At 55.0% G+C, this 15,462-nt stretch overlaps 1 protein-coding gene across 2 annotated transcripts in view; it reads left to right on the plus strand.

Annotated features, from left to right (window-relative positions):
• The window catches only part of EFHD1 (EF-hand domain family member D1), a 46,733-nt gene that overhangs the window by 17,513 nt on the left and 13,758 nt on the right, over positions 1-15,462 (plus strand). For both annotated transcript variants that reach the window (XM_079135364.1, XM_079135363.1), the window contains exon 2: positions 15,138-15,285. In XM_079135364.1, coding sequence (XP_078991490.1) covers positions 15,138-15,285 — 148 coding nt within the window. The remainder of the gene's footprint in view (positions 1-15,137; positions 15,286-15,462) is intronic.

A 15,462-nucleotide genomic window follows, 5' to 3' on the forward strand; every position in this document is an offset into this window, starting at 1 on the left:
GTGAGGCCCCCTCTGGGGCCCCGGTGTGACTTTTGCATCCTCGAAGGATCACCTTCCCTGAGAAGTAGCCCAAGATATGCTTGAGCTTGAGAACTCCAGAGGAAAAGGAAAGATGAAAGCTGATTTGGAGGCAAGGGGAGCCTGGCCTTGGGCACTTGCCTCCCACGCCCTGAGGTTAGAGCTGGAGTTCCTGAACTCGGGTCCTCAAACCCTCGGAATCTTGTGTGGACCTCGGTACACGCATCTGCTGAGACGTAGCTTCTCAAGGGAGCTCAGGCCCCTCGACCCAGGAAAAGTCCACTGGTTTAGATGATGGGAGATAAGAATCTTGCAGCTTAAAGAAAAGTTCATTATTTTTCATTATTAAAGAATAATGAGGGGGCTGGGGTCGTGGCTCAGTGGTAGAGCGCTCGCCTAGCATGTGTGAGGCACTGGGTTCGATTCTCAGCACCACATATAAATAAAGGAATAAAATAAAGGTCTATCAACATCTAAAAAATATTTTAAAAAAAGAATAATGAGTCTAATGTTCCCTGTTTAAAATTTCTCGTTAAGTAATAAAGGTGTTTAGAGTTTAGAGAGTGGAAGCTTATACCAGCTGGCTTGATGCATGCTCCTATGTTTTGTTTTCTTGTTTGGTTGTAGTGTTGGGGACCCAGGACCTTGCACATGTGAGGCAAGTGCTCCTCCACTGAGTCACATCCCCAGCCCTTTTTTCTGTTTCTTTTGCGGTGGGATTTTGCTAAGTTGCTTAAGACCTGGCTAAGTTGCTAGGGGTGGTCTCCAACTTGCGATCCTCCTGCCTTAGCCTCCCGGGTTTCTGGGTCTGGCATGTGTTCTTAAAGAATGCTGAGACTGTGCTGTTCTGCTGGGTGTTAACTGGGAGAGCATGGGCTCAAGTAGTGGAAGCAATGTGTCATCCTCCAGGGACGGGAGCACATGCCTGGAACCCCAGCTGTTCTGGAGGCTGAGGCAAGTTTGGGGCGCCCTGGCATAGGCAACTGAGTGAGACCCTGTCTCAAAATTTCAAAAATATCAAAAAGGACTGGGGATATAGTTCAGTGGTAGGGTGCCCTCGGGTCCATTCCCACTGGGGAAAAGAAAGGAAGGAAGGAAGTGAGGGAGGAAGGAAGGAAGGAAAGGAATCGTTCCATGTAATAGGGAGCCCAGAGGACAAGGGTGGCCTTGGGTGTGATGGGTTGCTGCTGTCATCAAGGGGTCATCAAGGACACCTCTGCACTCCACTGGCCTCTGTGTTGGTGGCCTTCCTGGGCTGGTGGCAAGATAGCGAGGTTCCCCAGGTCATACTCTCGCCATAAGGAGGCCCTAGGAGGTGTCCAGAGGCAGAGAAGACCTCTCCTTGGACCTTCCAGGCTCTTGACACATTGCAGAGGGCATTTAGGGACGTGTCAGGTGTTAGCAGAGAGAGGAAGAACTGTACCAGAAAGCACAGCGTGAGGGTGTGCCCTGGGGGTGAGGGGCAGTCAGGGCTGGGGTCAGGTTGTCATTAGGTCACATAATTAGGTAGTAAATGTTTAGTCCAAGAGGGCTGCGCTTCCCCGGAGTGGGAATCGTGAGACGCACCTCCCCGCTGGGGGTCTGGACACAAGCCCTTCTCAAAGTCTCTGGCAGTCAAGTCGTCGCTTGGGGGATAGGGCCAGCGGGTCATGGTCCAAGTTTCACCAGGTAACAGTCTCTTTGCTGAGGTTCCTTTGTCCGGCTCACCTGTTGTCCCTGTTGGAACCAACAAGGTCATTTATCCTGTTGAGACTCAGATTTTTGTCTCAATGTTCCTACATTTCTGTCTCAATACCTAGCAAAGGCAAAGTCTAGAAACAGAAAAAAATTCAGGTTCTTCTAAACAATGGGGGAAATCTTCCACAGATGTGTCCCCAAACCAGCCTCCAGCATCCCATTGGCCAGCACCCAGTCACCGTCCATTACCTGCCTTGGGAAGGTGACCTTGACTGGCTTTGCATGAGCTGGAGTAGGCCTCCTTCCCTGTGGCTTACAGTGGGCGTCCTGTTAGAAAGAAAGATGGGTGGCCCCAACAGTGTCCCTCTTGGTCCCTTGTACTGGGCCTGCCTCTGGAGCCAGGCTGAGTTGGTATACACATGGGGCTTTTAGATGGCAGGGGAGGATTCCAGAGACAGGGGAAGTAGCCTGTCACTGGGGCTCCTGCAGACCCTTCCTCGGGGATGCTCCTGTCATCTTAATGGACGTCACCCCCTGTGTTGTTCTCTTGCCTGTGACTGTAGATCCCTGGAGTGCTGGCTGGTAGAGGAGCTGGGCGGGACCTCTGTCCCCTGTCCCTCAGGCCACCCTTCAGTCATTCTTCCCGCTTGAGCCTCCTGCTGCCTTCCACTCTGCAAATTGCTGGCATTGCTGGCTGCCCACCCTGCCTTCTGGGTTTGGAGGCCCAGCTGATTCTCCATGTCTGCTCCTGCCTGCCTCCTGCCTCCTGCCTCCTGCCTCCTGCCTCCTGCCTCCTGCCTTTGAAGAGTGTTCACTGGTGCCCCTCTTTCTAGCACCCCCTACGCCTCCTTTGTTCCCTTCATCATCGTGGGCACTCCGCCCTGCCTTTCTTCCCTCTTGGAAGGTGCTCTAGATGGAGAGGTGGGGAGCCTGGGGCCAGCTGCCCTCCTGTGCGGGGAGTCCCCTGTTCCTTTAGTGGTGGCCTGGGATTGTGTGGCTAAGGGCCCTTTGCTCAGCATGGAGGCCTTCGTAAAAGTCAAGGGTGAGTATGTAAGAGTGAGTGTGTGTGTGTGAGTGTCTGCGTCTGGTTTGGTTTTTGGTTTTGCTGCTGAGCCTCCCGCCAGGCCTCGCTCTACCACTGAGCCACACCAGCCCTGGGCCTCCTTTTGCTTTCCTCGCCTGGCGCCCCTTGTTGCTGAGTTAGTTCCCGGTGTGGGAGATAAGATCTGGGTGGCTGGTGACAGCAGCAGCTGTCTCAGGGCTGGTTCCTGGTTGTAGGCCCAGCAGAGCCTTGGGGCAGGTGGGGCTGGGCGGGGTAGCAGGGGGCTCCCTCCAGCTGTGCCGGGTCTGATTCCAAAGTAGTGACCCTCGCCTCTGGTCTCCCCACCCAAGGCCGCCTCTGGGTTGCGGACACTCCCTCACCCGCTGCCAACTTGGATCAGGTTTGCAGGAAGAAGGAGGATATTGTTCGGGATTTATAGGCTGCCTTGTGCCCAGGGCTGGCCCTTCCGCCGCTTCCTGGTGGTGAAGCAACCCAGGAACCCTCCACCCCAGGGCTGCAGCTTATCCTAGAGCTGGGGTGAGATGCCCCCACCCCCAGCAATGGCACTGAACACTCACTGTGTTTGGGGGCAGCTCTTTCCACAAATATCTTTCTGTTGATAGTGCCGGCTCTTGGCCCTTGGGGACTTGGTGAACTCTGTCAGGGCCTTGGAGAAGCCATGCTGGCCCTGGATGCGGTCCAGCTCGGCCTTGGTGGTGAAGCCTCTGCTCCTCCCTACCTGCCTCACGCCCCTGCCCCAGAACGGCTGAGATTATTGAGCTCTGTGTTCCCGACACCACGGAGCTGCTGCTAGCGCTCCTACTGTGTACCAGCTCCACTCCTGCCATTGGCATGCAGTAGCTCATCTCTTCCTCTAGACCGCCCTACAGGGAAGAGCGGAGGCACAGGCAAGCTAGGGATCTCGCCCAGTGCCCTGCTTCTTGCAAGTGGTGGAGCTGGGATTTGAATCCAGGCCGCCTGCACTGCAGTCCTCTGTGTCATGAGCCTCTCTCATTAACATTCCTGTCCCCAGCTGGATGGGGCCTAGTGCTGCCTCTGCAGGTGGCCTGCAAGCCCTGCTGGACCACCCACCGCATACTTGGCCTTTTGCTGTCCATCCTAAATGTAGCCAGAGGGACCTTGTCGGAACCCAGATCCCATTACTTTGTTTCCTTCTTCAGAAGCCCTTGTGAGCTGGAGGCAACATACAACATTCAGTGGCTCCCTGTTGCCCCCAAAACAGTGTCCAGGCTCCTCATGCGGCCCCGTAGGGCTCACCCTAGCTGGCTTTATGCTCTTCTTTCTCACCAGTTTTCCCCACCTGTCTCCACTCTCGACTGGGCTCATTTCCTCGGAGCCCCTCCAGTTGGTGAGATTTCATTCTGTCAGTTATTATTGATTCTTGTGGGGCTCCCCCACCCCTCCAGAGTTTTCCCTGGGAAAGCAGAACAAAGTCTTTATGGTTGAGTGTGGCTAACCTTTTCTGCAGTCCCCACCCCACCCCAGGGCCCACCCAGGGCCATGGACAGATGGAACCTTGACCTCTGCAGAGGTTTCTGAGCTCTTGCTGGCTGCCCTGCTTGAGACCCTAATCACCTCCAGGGAAGCGTGGGAGCCTGTGTCCTCCTGCAGAGCCCCTGGCCACCTGGGCACATGCCTGTTAAGTGAGATGTGGAAAAAGGAAAGTGACCACCTTCTCAGGTTGTCCCCAAGATCAAGTGACCACTTGCTCAGATGTGTATTCGGGCCTTAATTAGGTCACTCGGTTCCGGCCCCACGTGAGCTGCTGGGATCAGGTGGTGCCCCCCCTGGAGTAAGCAAGGTCCTGCTGGCAGGGAAGGGTGGGGCAGGTGGGGGTTCTGTGGGCCGGAGCAGTGGCCGCGAGCTTTTCCCTTCCTGTCTGGAGCAGGGGCAGAGCCCCACAATCCGTGGAGCTGGGCTTGCAGCTGGGCCTCCCTCCTCCCAGGCCCGCTGGCTCTGCTGCTCTGCCACCTTTGCCTAAAGCCCATGCCACTTCCCTGACTCCACGGCGGGGGTTGGGGGGGGCTGGCCCTAAGGAGTGCATGTGGAACCCCGTGTTTATGGGGGTCCCCGGGAATTTCAGAGCTAGTTCCCAGGAGCATCCTAGCTGCATTTCTCCCGCTGAACTCTCATGGGAAGCGTCCAGAGCTCAGGATGGCTTCCCTCTGCCGTGCCCTGCAGTGACCCTGTGGAGCCTTTGAGGCCCTCTGCCTGTCCCCCGCCACCTTCATGGTTGCTCCGCAGGTGCCCCCCGGGAGCTTATTTGCCTCTGATGTTGGCGACAGCTGGACAAAAGAGGAATCAGATGACCAGAGAGCTCCAGTGCCTCGGCACGTGCGGGTGCTGGGACTTTGGACAGGGACTCTGACCCCAGGGGCACACCCCTGCCTGCTGCCTTCTCCGTCCTGGGAGGAGCGAGGACCTCTCAGCCACTATGGTCCATTCACCCTTCTGGGTCAGGCTGTCCAAGGCTCACCCCTCCCTGGCTGTCACTCTCCCTCGGGGGTTCTTGGCATTTGTGTGAAGCACTTTGAGATACCAGCCTGTTTCTCTTTGTCATTGGCATGCTTCTTTGGGGTGGCCATGGAGGCTGGTATGCTTTGTTTCCACACTGGGTGGCTGGCGTCAGTGGGCAGCTGAACCTCTGTGCCCAAGCTGCCTGCTGGCTAGGGCTGCCAGTGACCAGTTGCAGAGGACAAGGCTGGGGGAGACTGGTGCCGAAAATGACCATCCTGTGTGGTCACCCATGCCCTCTCTCCTTCTGAATCCAAGAAGAGCTCCTGACTGCCCCTGGCAGGAGCTCTGCACTCCAGTGGCATGCATTTGGGACTGGCAGACATGGAAGCTATTGAAGGCCAGGGTAGTGCCTCCCCCGCCGCCCCTGCCACCTTGCAGGTGCTGAGCTCTCAGGGAATCCTTGGAGGAGAAGGCTCTGCCCTGCCCTCCACTTTTCTTTTTGGACTTCTGGACACAGCATATGGAAGCACAGGGTGTGGTGACTGATCGGAGGTTGGTGTCCCAAACTCCACTGGTCTCCTGCAGCCTGCCAAAATGTTGGCCTTTTACCAGAAAAGGAGAGGAATTTACCAGAAGGGTGCCCTGGAGCACCGGCCTCACAAGAGCAGACGCGGCTGGAGTCCAGCCCTGCGCCTATGCCATCCCGTCACCCTCCCTATCGCCTCCAGCCCTGGCTAGGCTCTTGTGCCCTGGACATCAGGTCCTGCTGTGGTCCACTGCCCCTCCCCCAGAAGATCCATCCTGCCTCTGCGCTGAGCGGTCTTTCTGAGGCAGTCACCTGGACTTGCCTCCCTGCCTCAGGCTCTCTGGGGCTGCCCTAGGAAGACAGGTCTCTTCCAGAGTGCCTTGTGGGAGCTGGCCCTCCGCTTCCCTCTGGGGACATTCCAGCACCTCAGCAGGATTGGACCCAGACAGAGGCCCCGCGCCTGGCTCTGCTCCCTCCCTTGGTTGCTGACCGCCGGGGCCTCTTGCTCAGCTTTCTCCCCGCACAGTTCCTCTGTGTTCTGTATCTGCTCCTCTCTCTGGGGCCATCCGAGCTTTTCTTCTGCTCTTGGAGGCCCAGGTAGATGTGATCAGGTGGCGAGGGAGCCAGTGAAAGAACCCAGTATCTGGAGCACAGGAGAGTCAGGAGCTCCTGGGACAGAGGTGGCAGGAGCCCAGTGACTGGAAATGAGAAGCAGGGCCCAGGTGGATGCACCCCACTCCTCGGAGCCCCGCCTTCCTGCAACAGAGTCCAGGCTGCTGTACCACTGTTCCTGCTGCATCAAATGGGACGGAGCGAGAGCAGGTGATGTGACAGCAAGGGGGACCGGCAAGAAGGACAGAAGGCAGATAAGAACTGGGCAGAGGGACCACAGTCTTGTGACCTTAGGGAATCCCTGAGGCTCTCGATAGGCACTGTTGAGGACACCCACAGAGTGATCCCAGATGGTCCCCAAAAGGACCCGCGGTGCCTTTCTCTGATGGAGGGTGCCTGGGGCCACAGGGGAGCTTGTGAAGTGCAGGTTCTCTTATTCAGCAGGTCTGGGGGCTCCCGAGAGACTAGTTCTGATAGTTCCAAACGCCCTTGTCCCAGCTGCACTTGGAGTGGCCACGCCTGGCTGTTTGAAAAGTCACAAGAGTTTCTAACAAGGCCTCTCTGTGTAGAGAAGCAGGGGTTCTGATGGTTGCTGGGGTGAGGCCACCCCCCAGCTCCAGGCATTTTCTGGGACACTGCCACCTCCTGGGAACCCCCCACCTCAGGGATCCCTGGGGGAGTTTTGATGGCTGAGCTTCAGGCACACAAAGGCTGCTGGCTTCTTTCTTTCTGCATTCATGGCAGAATTATTCTGGTGAGGTGAAAACCAAGAAAACCCAGGGGCTCCGCACAGTGGAAGCCAGAAGAATAAGTGATTCATGGGCTGAGGAGGGGTCTGAACCCGGTGGACATTGGACACCAGCCCTTGTCCCTTCACCACTGTCCCTGTGGTAGCTGACTGTGGGGCCGGGGTTAGGGATCACCTGACTCACTCCGGCAAGGCTGGGGGTTTCTCCAGGTGATGGACATGCTCAGTAACGAGCCCGGTGGTAAGGATCTCAGTCCACCTCACCGCAGCAGATGTTCAGAGGTGGCCCCTGTCAGAAAAGAGTGGGGAGACCTGGGCAGTGGGCTGCCCAGGCCAGGGACCATGGCAAGGGGCCAGTTACTGAAGACTGTGTTGGGAGTGGACAGCTCTCCTGTGTGGAACCCAGGAAGGCATCTGCTTTCTCCTGGCGCCTGCACACAGGGACTACTTCATAAAACCAGCCCCTCACTCATGATGACAGGTGTCAGCTGAAGTTATCTCCTTTGGACTCAGCTACAGTCCAATAAGGCACTTAGGGCTGGGGTCACTGACTGTTCCCAGAAGGGTCAGGTCTCTCTCAAAGGTCTGGCAGGGAAAGGTTTCCACCCAGTCTATGTCTGGGTCACCATCCCAAGTGCCAGTGGGACCAGAGTCCCTCACAGGGACTGATACAAGGGTAAACGTGGAAAGAAGTCACAAGTAGAAGACGACCCCCCCCAGGCAGCAGTGACACAGGGTCTTGGGGTTATGGATGAGTTTGCTTTACTGGTCTGGGTTGCCTTTAATAAGAAGGATCTGGGGATTGGAGTGTAGCTCAGTGATAGAGCTCTTGCTTAGCATGTGCAAGGCCCTGGATTCAATCCCCAGCACCAAGAGAACCCCACAAAATGACAGGGAAGATAGAAGAGCTAAGATGTTGATAGAGGAGGATTAGGGCTCATGGGAACTTCATTGAACCTGAAGGCATTTGAAGGATGCAAACTGTGTTTGGGGTGGTGGCGGTGGTTGAAATAAGGGAGAGGGGAATGTAGGTTCTGGCCCGGCTTGAGGGAGAAAGCAAGGCGCAGTCAGGTGGGCTTGCGCTGGGGCTAGGCCTCCTGGATGAGGCGCATGTGGCCTTCCCCAGCTGACTTCTACCAGGTCACTCTGGGGCTTGGTCCCACTCCCCAGGCTGGAGAGTTCATCTGTGCTCAAGGGCTGGGGTGTCCCGGCCCCCACCCAGGCAAGGTATTCCAGGTTCTGTCCCCTTTCTAGAGGATTGAATTTCCCAATCGCACGGAATGGGATAGCATTTTCATGGGGAGGGGAGCAACAGGTGTTTCTTATGTGAAGGAAACAAATCCACCTGCACTGGCCTGACGGGTGGCTCACGCCTGGTGTAAGGTCACCTGTTTGCAGACAGTCTTGTCTGAGGGTTTGCACGTTGCACTTGTTTGCAGAGGGTGGCCCTGGAGCAGGTTAAAGATGAGCATCTCCCTGCCCTGCAGAGTGTGCTTTGCCCCAGGGCCCCGGCCTTGCGGGCTTCTGTGAGGGTCCTTGCCTCCAGCCTCCTCAGCTCTACCCAGTGGTGGCAGTGATGCTCCAGTGGTGGCCTCCTGAAGCCTTTGGGGAGGCCTGCATCTTGTTTCTTTTCCTCCATCATTATCATCATGCTGAGGGTGGAAGCCAGGGCCTCAGGCCTGCTAGGCAAGCCCTCTACCACTGAGCTACACTCTCTTTGCCTTTATTTATATTTTTGATGCTTCTGCCTTTTTTAACTGGAGAGGCTGCCTTGGCATTGTAAAGACTGTCCTGAATATCAAGTCCCCTTCCCTAAACCTGACTCTGGGCTGCAGCCCTGCAGCCCAGCAGCCCAGCCACAGGCAGAGCTGTGGGAGGACTTCCACTTACCTGGCTGGGCCTGGTGACCGTGGGCTGATGGTGATGGGCTCCAGTTTCTTCCGCAGCCCAGCAGTACCACACCCCGCAGAGGAAGGCTTAAGAATAAAACAGACGCTATTCATTCGAAAGGCCTGGCTGGGAGGCTGTTTCTCCAAGTGTTTGTGAGAACCATTGGCCAAAAGCAAGCTGCTGTGTCCGTAGCATGTGGCACCACACTTTAAGGTCCATGAGGCCCTCTGGACATCCAGGTCTCAGAGACACAGCTCTGTCTCTTCTGCCAGATAGTAAGTATAGGAGACGTGACATGCACAGCGATGACGGATCTCTTTATGGGACACTGAGTAGGCCTCCCTTAACCTCTTACAAGTTGAGGGGTACCTAGTGTAAACTCAGTCTGTGATCACGCTCCCATGGAAAGCCTAAAGCCCCAGGCTGGTTCTGTCCCAGCAGTTGGCTTTGCTACTTATTACAGTTGTCACTGTCCACTAAGTGGGACTACTGGTTGCCACCTCCGGCACTGCTGGATTAGTGAGGTCACGTAGCCCTGTGCCTGGCCCTCCGTGAGTTCTCAATAAACAAGGGCAGGTGGCTCGTGTTAGAATTCTTCATAGGACTGTCCCAAAGATCAAAAGGACTGGTCTGTGAGACCAAGTTGGTGAGCGGTGAAGAGAGCTGTCGTAGTTACTAAGCGTTTCGAGCCCGCTGTGTACCTGGCTCTGCAGAGTCAGGGGGTGTTTCCAGGGAGGAGATAAAACAGTGAGACGATGAAAGGGACATGTCGTGTTTTTTTCCTGCCTGTCTTGCAAATCCAGGCCCTGAAGGAAGTGGCTGTAGACAAGCCACTTTGAAGAGAGATGCCCTTGTGAATTCAAACCCCAGCTCCACAGGGAAGGGGACGCCACTCATGTGGTCACTTTATAGTCCTGCCGGGACTTCAATAGATGGCACTAGGCCGATGCTTCTAGTAGGAACAAAAGGCAGCGTTACTGAGCACCTGAGAGTGAAGAGGTGGCTGGCTCACAATTCCTTTCTTTCCTGCTCTCGACCTCAGAGATGTCCCCTCCACACCTACACACACTCTGCTCGTGGGCCAGCCTCGTGGCCCCCAGCAGAACCAGCCCAGGCCTGCTCGGGCCTCAGCCTCAGCCTTTCTCCCTGTCTGGGATTTGCCTACTGGGGTGGTGGGTTTCTCCTTCCAGGCACTTAATCCCCAGATGGGTTGAACCAACATTTCTCACCCAGTTAGAAATTGGAATTTCTTGAAACCGTTGCCCAGAACTGGCTGAGGGTCCTTTCTGGCCTGTGTGTTCTTTTCGTCAGGTCTGGAGAGCGTTGGGTTTGAGGGTCCAGAGGAAAGTTTTTCCAGAGCCCCAGAAGAGAGTGGGAGAATGGCTTTGCTGACACCTCCCCATGTCTGAGGAGTCCCGGCCTGGCCTGGCCTCACTACCCGCCTGTGTCTGTGGCAGGCAGTGCCATCTCTAGGTGGTGAGCTGGGAGCTGCTCTGACCTCTCCCAGCTGACCGAGGACAAACCCCTGCCTTGTTCCCTGACCTTCACTTCCTGTCCCCATCCTCCTAGCACGCCCTTTTCCCTTCACCCAAGTCCATCAGCTACCCCCTGGCGATTTCGCTCTCCTCCTTCCTTCTCTGCTCTCCAGCATCTGCTGGTTCTGCTTGTTTGTGCCTGGACGGAGTCACATCTTGACGGTGCCGCCTGCAAGGCCCCAGCCTTTGCTGCAAGCTTCGGCGGAACTCACCGGTTGTGCTGAGCACAGTGCAGGAGGCGCTCATTCGGAATCCTGAGGGAACTTAGTGGTCATTTTACTGGGCCACCCCTTCTTTTTTCTTTTTGAATCTTTTATTTTTTGTGATGCTGGGATGGAACCCAGGGTCTTGTGCATGCTGGGCAAGCACTCTACGGAGAGCCACAGCTGCAGTCCTGGCACTACCTCTTCTGATGTGAAATGCCACCTCTGCAATGGAAAATTACTAAATGCGAGGATCGCGTGGTCGGAGGAGCCTGTGTGCTGTTTCCCCCCTGTGAATTTTGAACACATGACCACATGGAAGGCTCTGGAAAGTTCCACACTACAGAAACCTGTTTACTTTGACTAGGACTCCTTGTAACGGTGACTGTCCATCTTTGCCTGTTTGTTTCTTAAGCAATTCTTTTTCAGGCTGGGGATATAGCTCAGTTGGTAGAGTGCCTGCCTTGCATGCCCAAGACCCTGGGTTCACTCCCCAGCACTGCAAAAAAAAAAAAAAAAAAAAAATTGCTTTTCCCTTGCTAGGGATGGAACCCCAAGGCCTTGTGCGTGCCAGGCAAACACTCTACTACTGAACTACAGTCCCAGCCCCCAAATTTTTATTTTTAAATGTGCAGTTTAATGACATTAAGTACATTCACAGTGTGCAACTATCACTACCTTCCAGTCCCAGAACTTTCCTTCCCTCCCTCCTTCCTTCCTTCCTTCCTTCCTTCCCTCCTCCCTCCCTTCCTTCCTTCCCTCCTTCCTTCCTTCCTTCCTTCCCTCCTTCCTTCCTTCCTTCCTTCCTTCCTTCCTTCCTTCCTTCCTTCCTTCCTTCCTTCCTTCCTTCCCTCCCTCCCTCCCTCCCTTCCTTCCTTCCCTCCTTCCTTCCTTCCTCCCTTCCTTCCCTCCTTCCTTCCTTCCTTTTTATGGTACTGGGGATTAAACCCAGGGCACTTTACCACTGAGTCACATCCCCAGCCCTTACTATGTTGTTTTGGGTCAGGGTCTTGCTACCTTTCTGGGTGGCTCAGTCACAGTCCACCCAATGGTCAGGGAATCTGCCCTGTGGGTCTCGGGCCCAGTGCTGACAAGAGGGTCTTGCTCCCCTGAACAGCAACATCAGGTTGACCATGGTTTTCTGTTGGACCAGTTTGACAACCAGGTTCCACATGAGCATGAACACGTGGCCCAGCAGTTCTACTCTGAGCTGCTTACCCAAGGAAACCCAGCGACGGTGCCTCTCGGAAGCCTGTGTCCCGGTGTTCAGAGTGGCATTTACTCATAGGGCCCAAACGTGGAGGAGACCCAAATGTCAGTCACCTGATGAACAGATGGACAAAATATGGCACATGCCTGTGACAGAGAGGAGTAAAGTAGATTGATGCATGCTGCTATAAACGGGTGAACCTTGAAGACGTTAGCCGAGGGAAAGAAGCCAGACTGAAAAAGCTGTGTATTGTATAAGTCCATTTATATGAAATTTCCAAAAGTGTCAAATCCACAGAGACAGAAATACTAGTAGTTGCTAGGGGACCAGGGAGTGAAAAGAAGGGGGAATGACTGGTAATGGCTATGAATTGCTTTTTAGGGTGATGAAAATGTTCTGGAATTAGATGACAATGATGGTTGCACAGCATTGTGACGGTACTAAGAGCCAGGGCTGGGTGTGGTGGCCATGCCTGTAATCCCAGAGACTTGGGAGGCTGAGTCAGGAGGATCTCAAGTTAGAGGTCAGCTTCAGCAATTTAGGGAGATTCCATCTCAAAATTAAAAAACAGAGTGCTGGAATGCAGCTCAGTGGCAGAGCATGCTCAGATTCAATCTCCAAAGTACAAAACAAAAGAATGTACCACTGAACTGTTCACTTTATAGGAGTAGATATTATAGTGTGTGAATTATGTCTCAATCAATCTTTTTTTTGTATCAAGGATTAAACCCAGGGGCACTTAACCACTGAGCCATATCCCCAGCCCTTTTTTAATATTTTATTTCAAGACAGGGTCTCACTAAGTTGCTTAGGGCCTTGCTAAATTGCTGAGGCTGACCTTAAACTTTTGATCCTCCTGCCCCAGCTTCCTGAGCTACTGGGATTATAGGCATGTGGCCTGGCCCATTGCTTCCTTTTTAAAGTACTGACAGTCCGTCTTTTGTGTGTGTGTGTGTGTGTGTGTGTGTGTGTGTGTGTGTGTGTGTGCGTGTGCATGCGGGCTGGGGATTGAATCCAGGGCCTATTTACCACTGAGCTACAACTACAGCCCTTTTTATTTTTTATTTTGAGACAGGGTCTGGCAAAGCTGTAGGCTGGCCTGGAACTTGAGAGCCTCCTGCCTCGGCCTCCCTGGTTGCTGAGAATCGTCCATCCTTTGATCTGGGGCGGGTCCACCTGTGATGTAGATCTACCCACTTCCTGGAAGCCTGGAGCACCTTGCTCACTTCCAGATGTGCTCAGAGGTCACCAGCAGGCATGCAGGGATCTCCTCTGTGACCTTTAGCACCTTATCATGTCACTCTTCCACCCCCAGGTGGAGGGGGCAACAGGGAGGACTTGCAGAAAGCATGCCCAGTGGAGGAGGGCGGCGAATGCTGGGGACCAGAGAAGGACTGGCAGTGGTGCTGTTGGAAAGCAGAGGCGGAAGCGGGAGGCCCGGGGCCTGGGGAGCAGGAGGGCCGCAGGGAGGCAGGGTGGCCCGGCAGGGGAGCAGCATGCATCAGCCACAGTGGCTGGAATGGAGCCTCGTGGGGATTCCTGGGCCTGGCCTGGCCTGGCCTGACTGTGTGGGCCTTAAGAAATACCATGGCCCACAGCAGCACATTTCCAGTTGCCCACGGCTACACTTCTTGGTGCCAGTGGTGGTTTTCAACAGTGGCAGGTTTGTGTTCTTGCCGGGGGTGGGGTAGGAGAGAGGTGGACCGTGAAGAAGGCCAGCTTATTTATGTTTAACTTAGGTTTTAAAATTATGGTAAGATATGCGTAGTGAATTTACCATTTTAACCACTTACATGCACAGCTCAGGAGCATGTGTCCCGACGTCGGGCCGGCCTCACTGCTGCGCACCCTCAGGGCCTTTTCCTCCTCCCATGCTGGACCTCTGTCTACCGGGCAGTAGACTCCATCCCCCCAGCCTCTGCCCCGTGCCCCCTGGCTATGAGTTGACTGCTCTGGGTTCCTCTGTAAGTGATATGCTGTGTGTGTCCTCTTGACTTCATTTAGCATTACGTCCCAGAGGGTCCCCCATGTGGTGACATGTGCCAGTGTTTCCTCTCTGTGGAGACCTGATTGGTTCTTTTTTGTGGGGGGTGGGTACTGGGGTTTGAATTCAGGGTCACTCGACCACTAAACCACATCCCCAGCCCTATTTTGTATTTTATTTAGAGACAGGGTCTCACCGAGTTGCTTAGCACCTCGCCATTGCTGAGGCTGGCTTTGAACTCGCAATCCTCCTGCCTCAGCCTCCCGCGGTGCTGGGATTACAGGAGTGCACACCATGCCCATCTCCCAATTGGTTCTTTAAAGCAGGGCATTCAGACCTGAGAGGCCTCTGGTTATTGGAAAATATGAAGGACTTCAAGGGAGGAGAGCCAGAGAGTCTGTAGGAAGCCCAGTGAGGTCAGGTGTGTGGAGGAGGGACTGGCAGAGGCCAGGAGAAGGCTGAGCTGAGATATCCAGAGACGCCTCCCCACCCCCTCACCCCAGTGGGGCTGGGCTTGAGTTCTGGAGGGTGCTGGGGGCTGGTGGGACAGCCAACAGAGGTTCTGAGAGGACAGTCAACCACACAGACATGATCATTTAGACCCAGAGAGTGACCCAGAGGGCAAAGCCAAAACCCTGAGCCAGGCCCAGGCCCAATTCACAGCCATGCACGTGGGGAAGTGGCTTCCAGAGATATAGGACGGACCGCGAAGGGGGAACAGGGACTGTCGGGACTGACTGTGCAGAGGTGTGGGGATGGTGCCCTGGGGAGCTCCATCCCGTGAGCCCAGAGGACACTGTGTACAGCTGCATGCGCCGCTGCCCCGGCATCCAGCGTGTGCAGGGCCCATGGTGCTTACTGGCTGAACCGGGGAAATCAAGGTCAGTAAGGCATGTGTTCATGCTGGAGAAACGTGTGGCCTGGAAGGGATGAAAGACGTGACAGGACGTGTACCACCACGTCCACTCAAGAGGAGCGAGGTCTCCTCTGAGGAGGTGACCTGGACATGGCAAAGTAGGAGATATTGAGTCATTTTTCAAGAAGTGAGGGCTGGGGATGTGGCACGCTCGCCTGGCAGCTCTGAGGCCTTGGGTTCCATCCCTAGCGACACAAAAAAGAACCAACAAATCCAATAAATGAGGCCAAAGGATTGCATGTTTGGGAGACTGACAAGTGTCCCTTTTTCCTGACTGGGCCTTGCTGCGACCCTGCAGGTACGATGCCGGACACGACGGCTTCATCGACCTGATGGAACTGAAGCTGATGATGGAGAAGCTGGGGGCCCCCCAGACACACCTGGGCCTGAAGAGCATGATCAAGGAGGTGGACGAGGACTTCGACGGCAAGCTCAGTTTCCGGGAGGTAGCTGCACCCCCAGTCCTGGGCCCCTGGGCCGCACCCTCAGTTTTCAGCCTTCTGGGGAACAAATGGGACTGCCCCTTAAGTGTGCTATTTGGAAATTCAACCTACAATGCTGCTTTTAAAAATGTGTTGAGGGACAGGCGGTGTTGCTCAGTGGTAGGACCTGTGCTTAGGATG

This window comes from Sciurus vulgaris (genome assembly GCF_902686455.1).
Source record: "Sciurus vulgaris genome assembly, chromosome: 3".
NCBI lineage: Eukaryota > Metazoa > Chordata > Mammalia > Rodentia > Sciuridae > Sciurus > Sciurus vulgaris.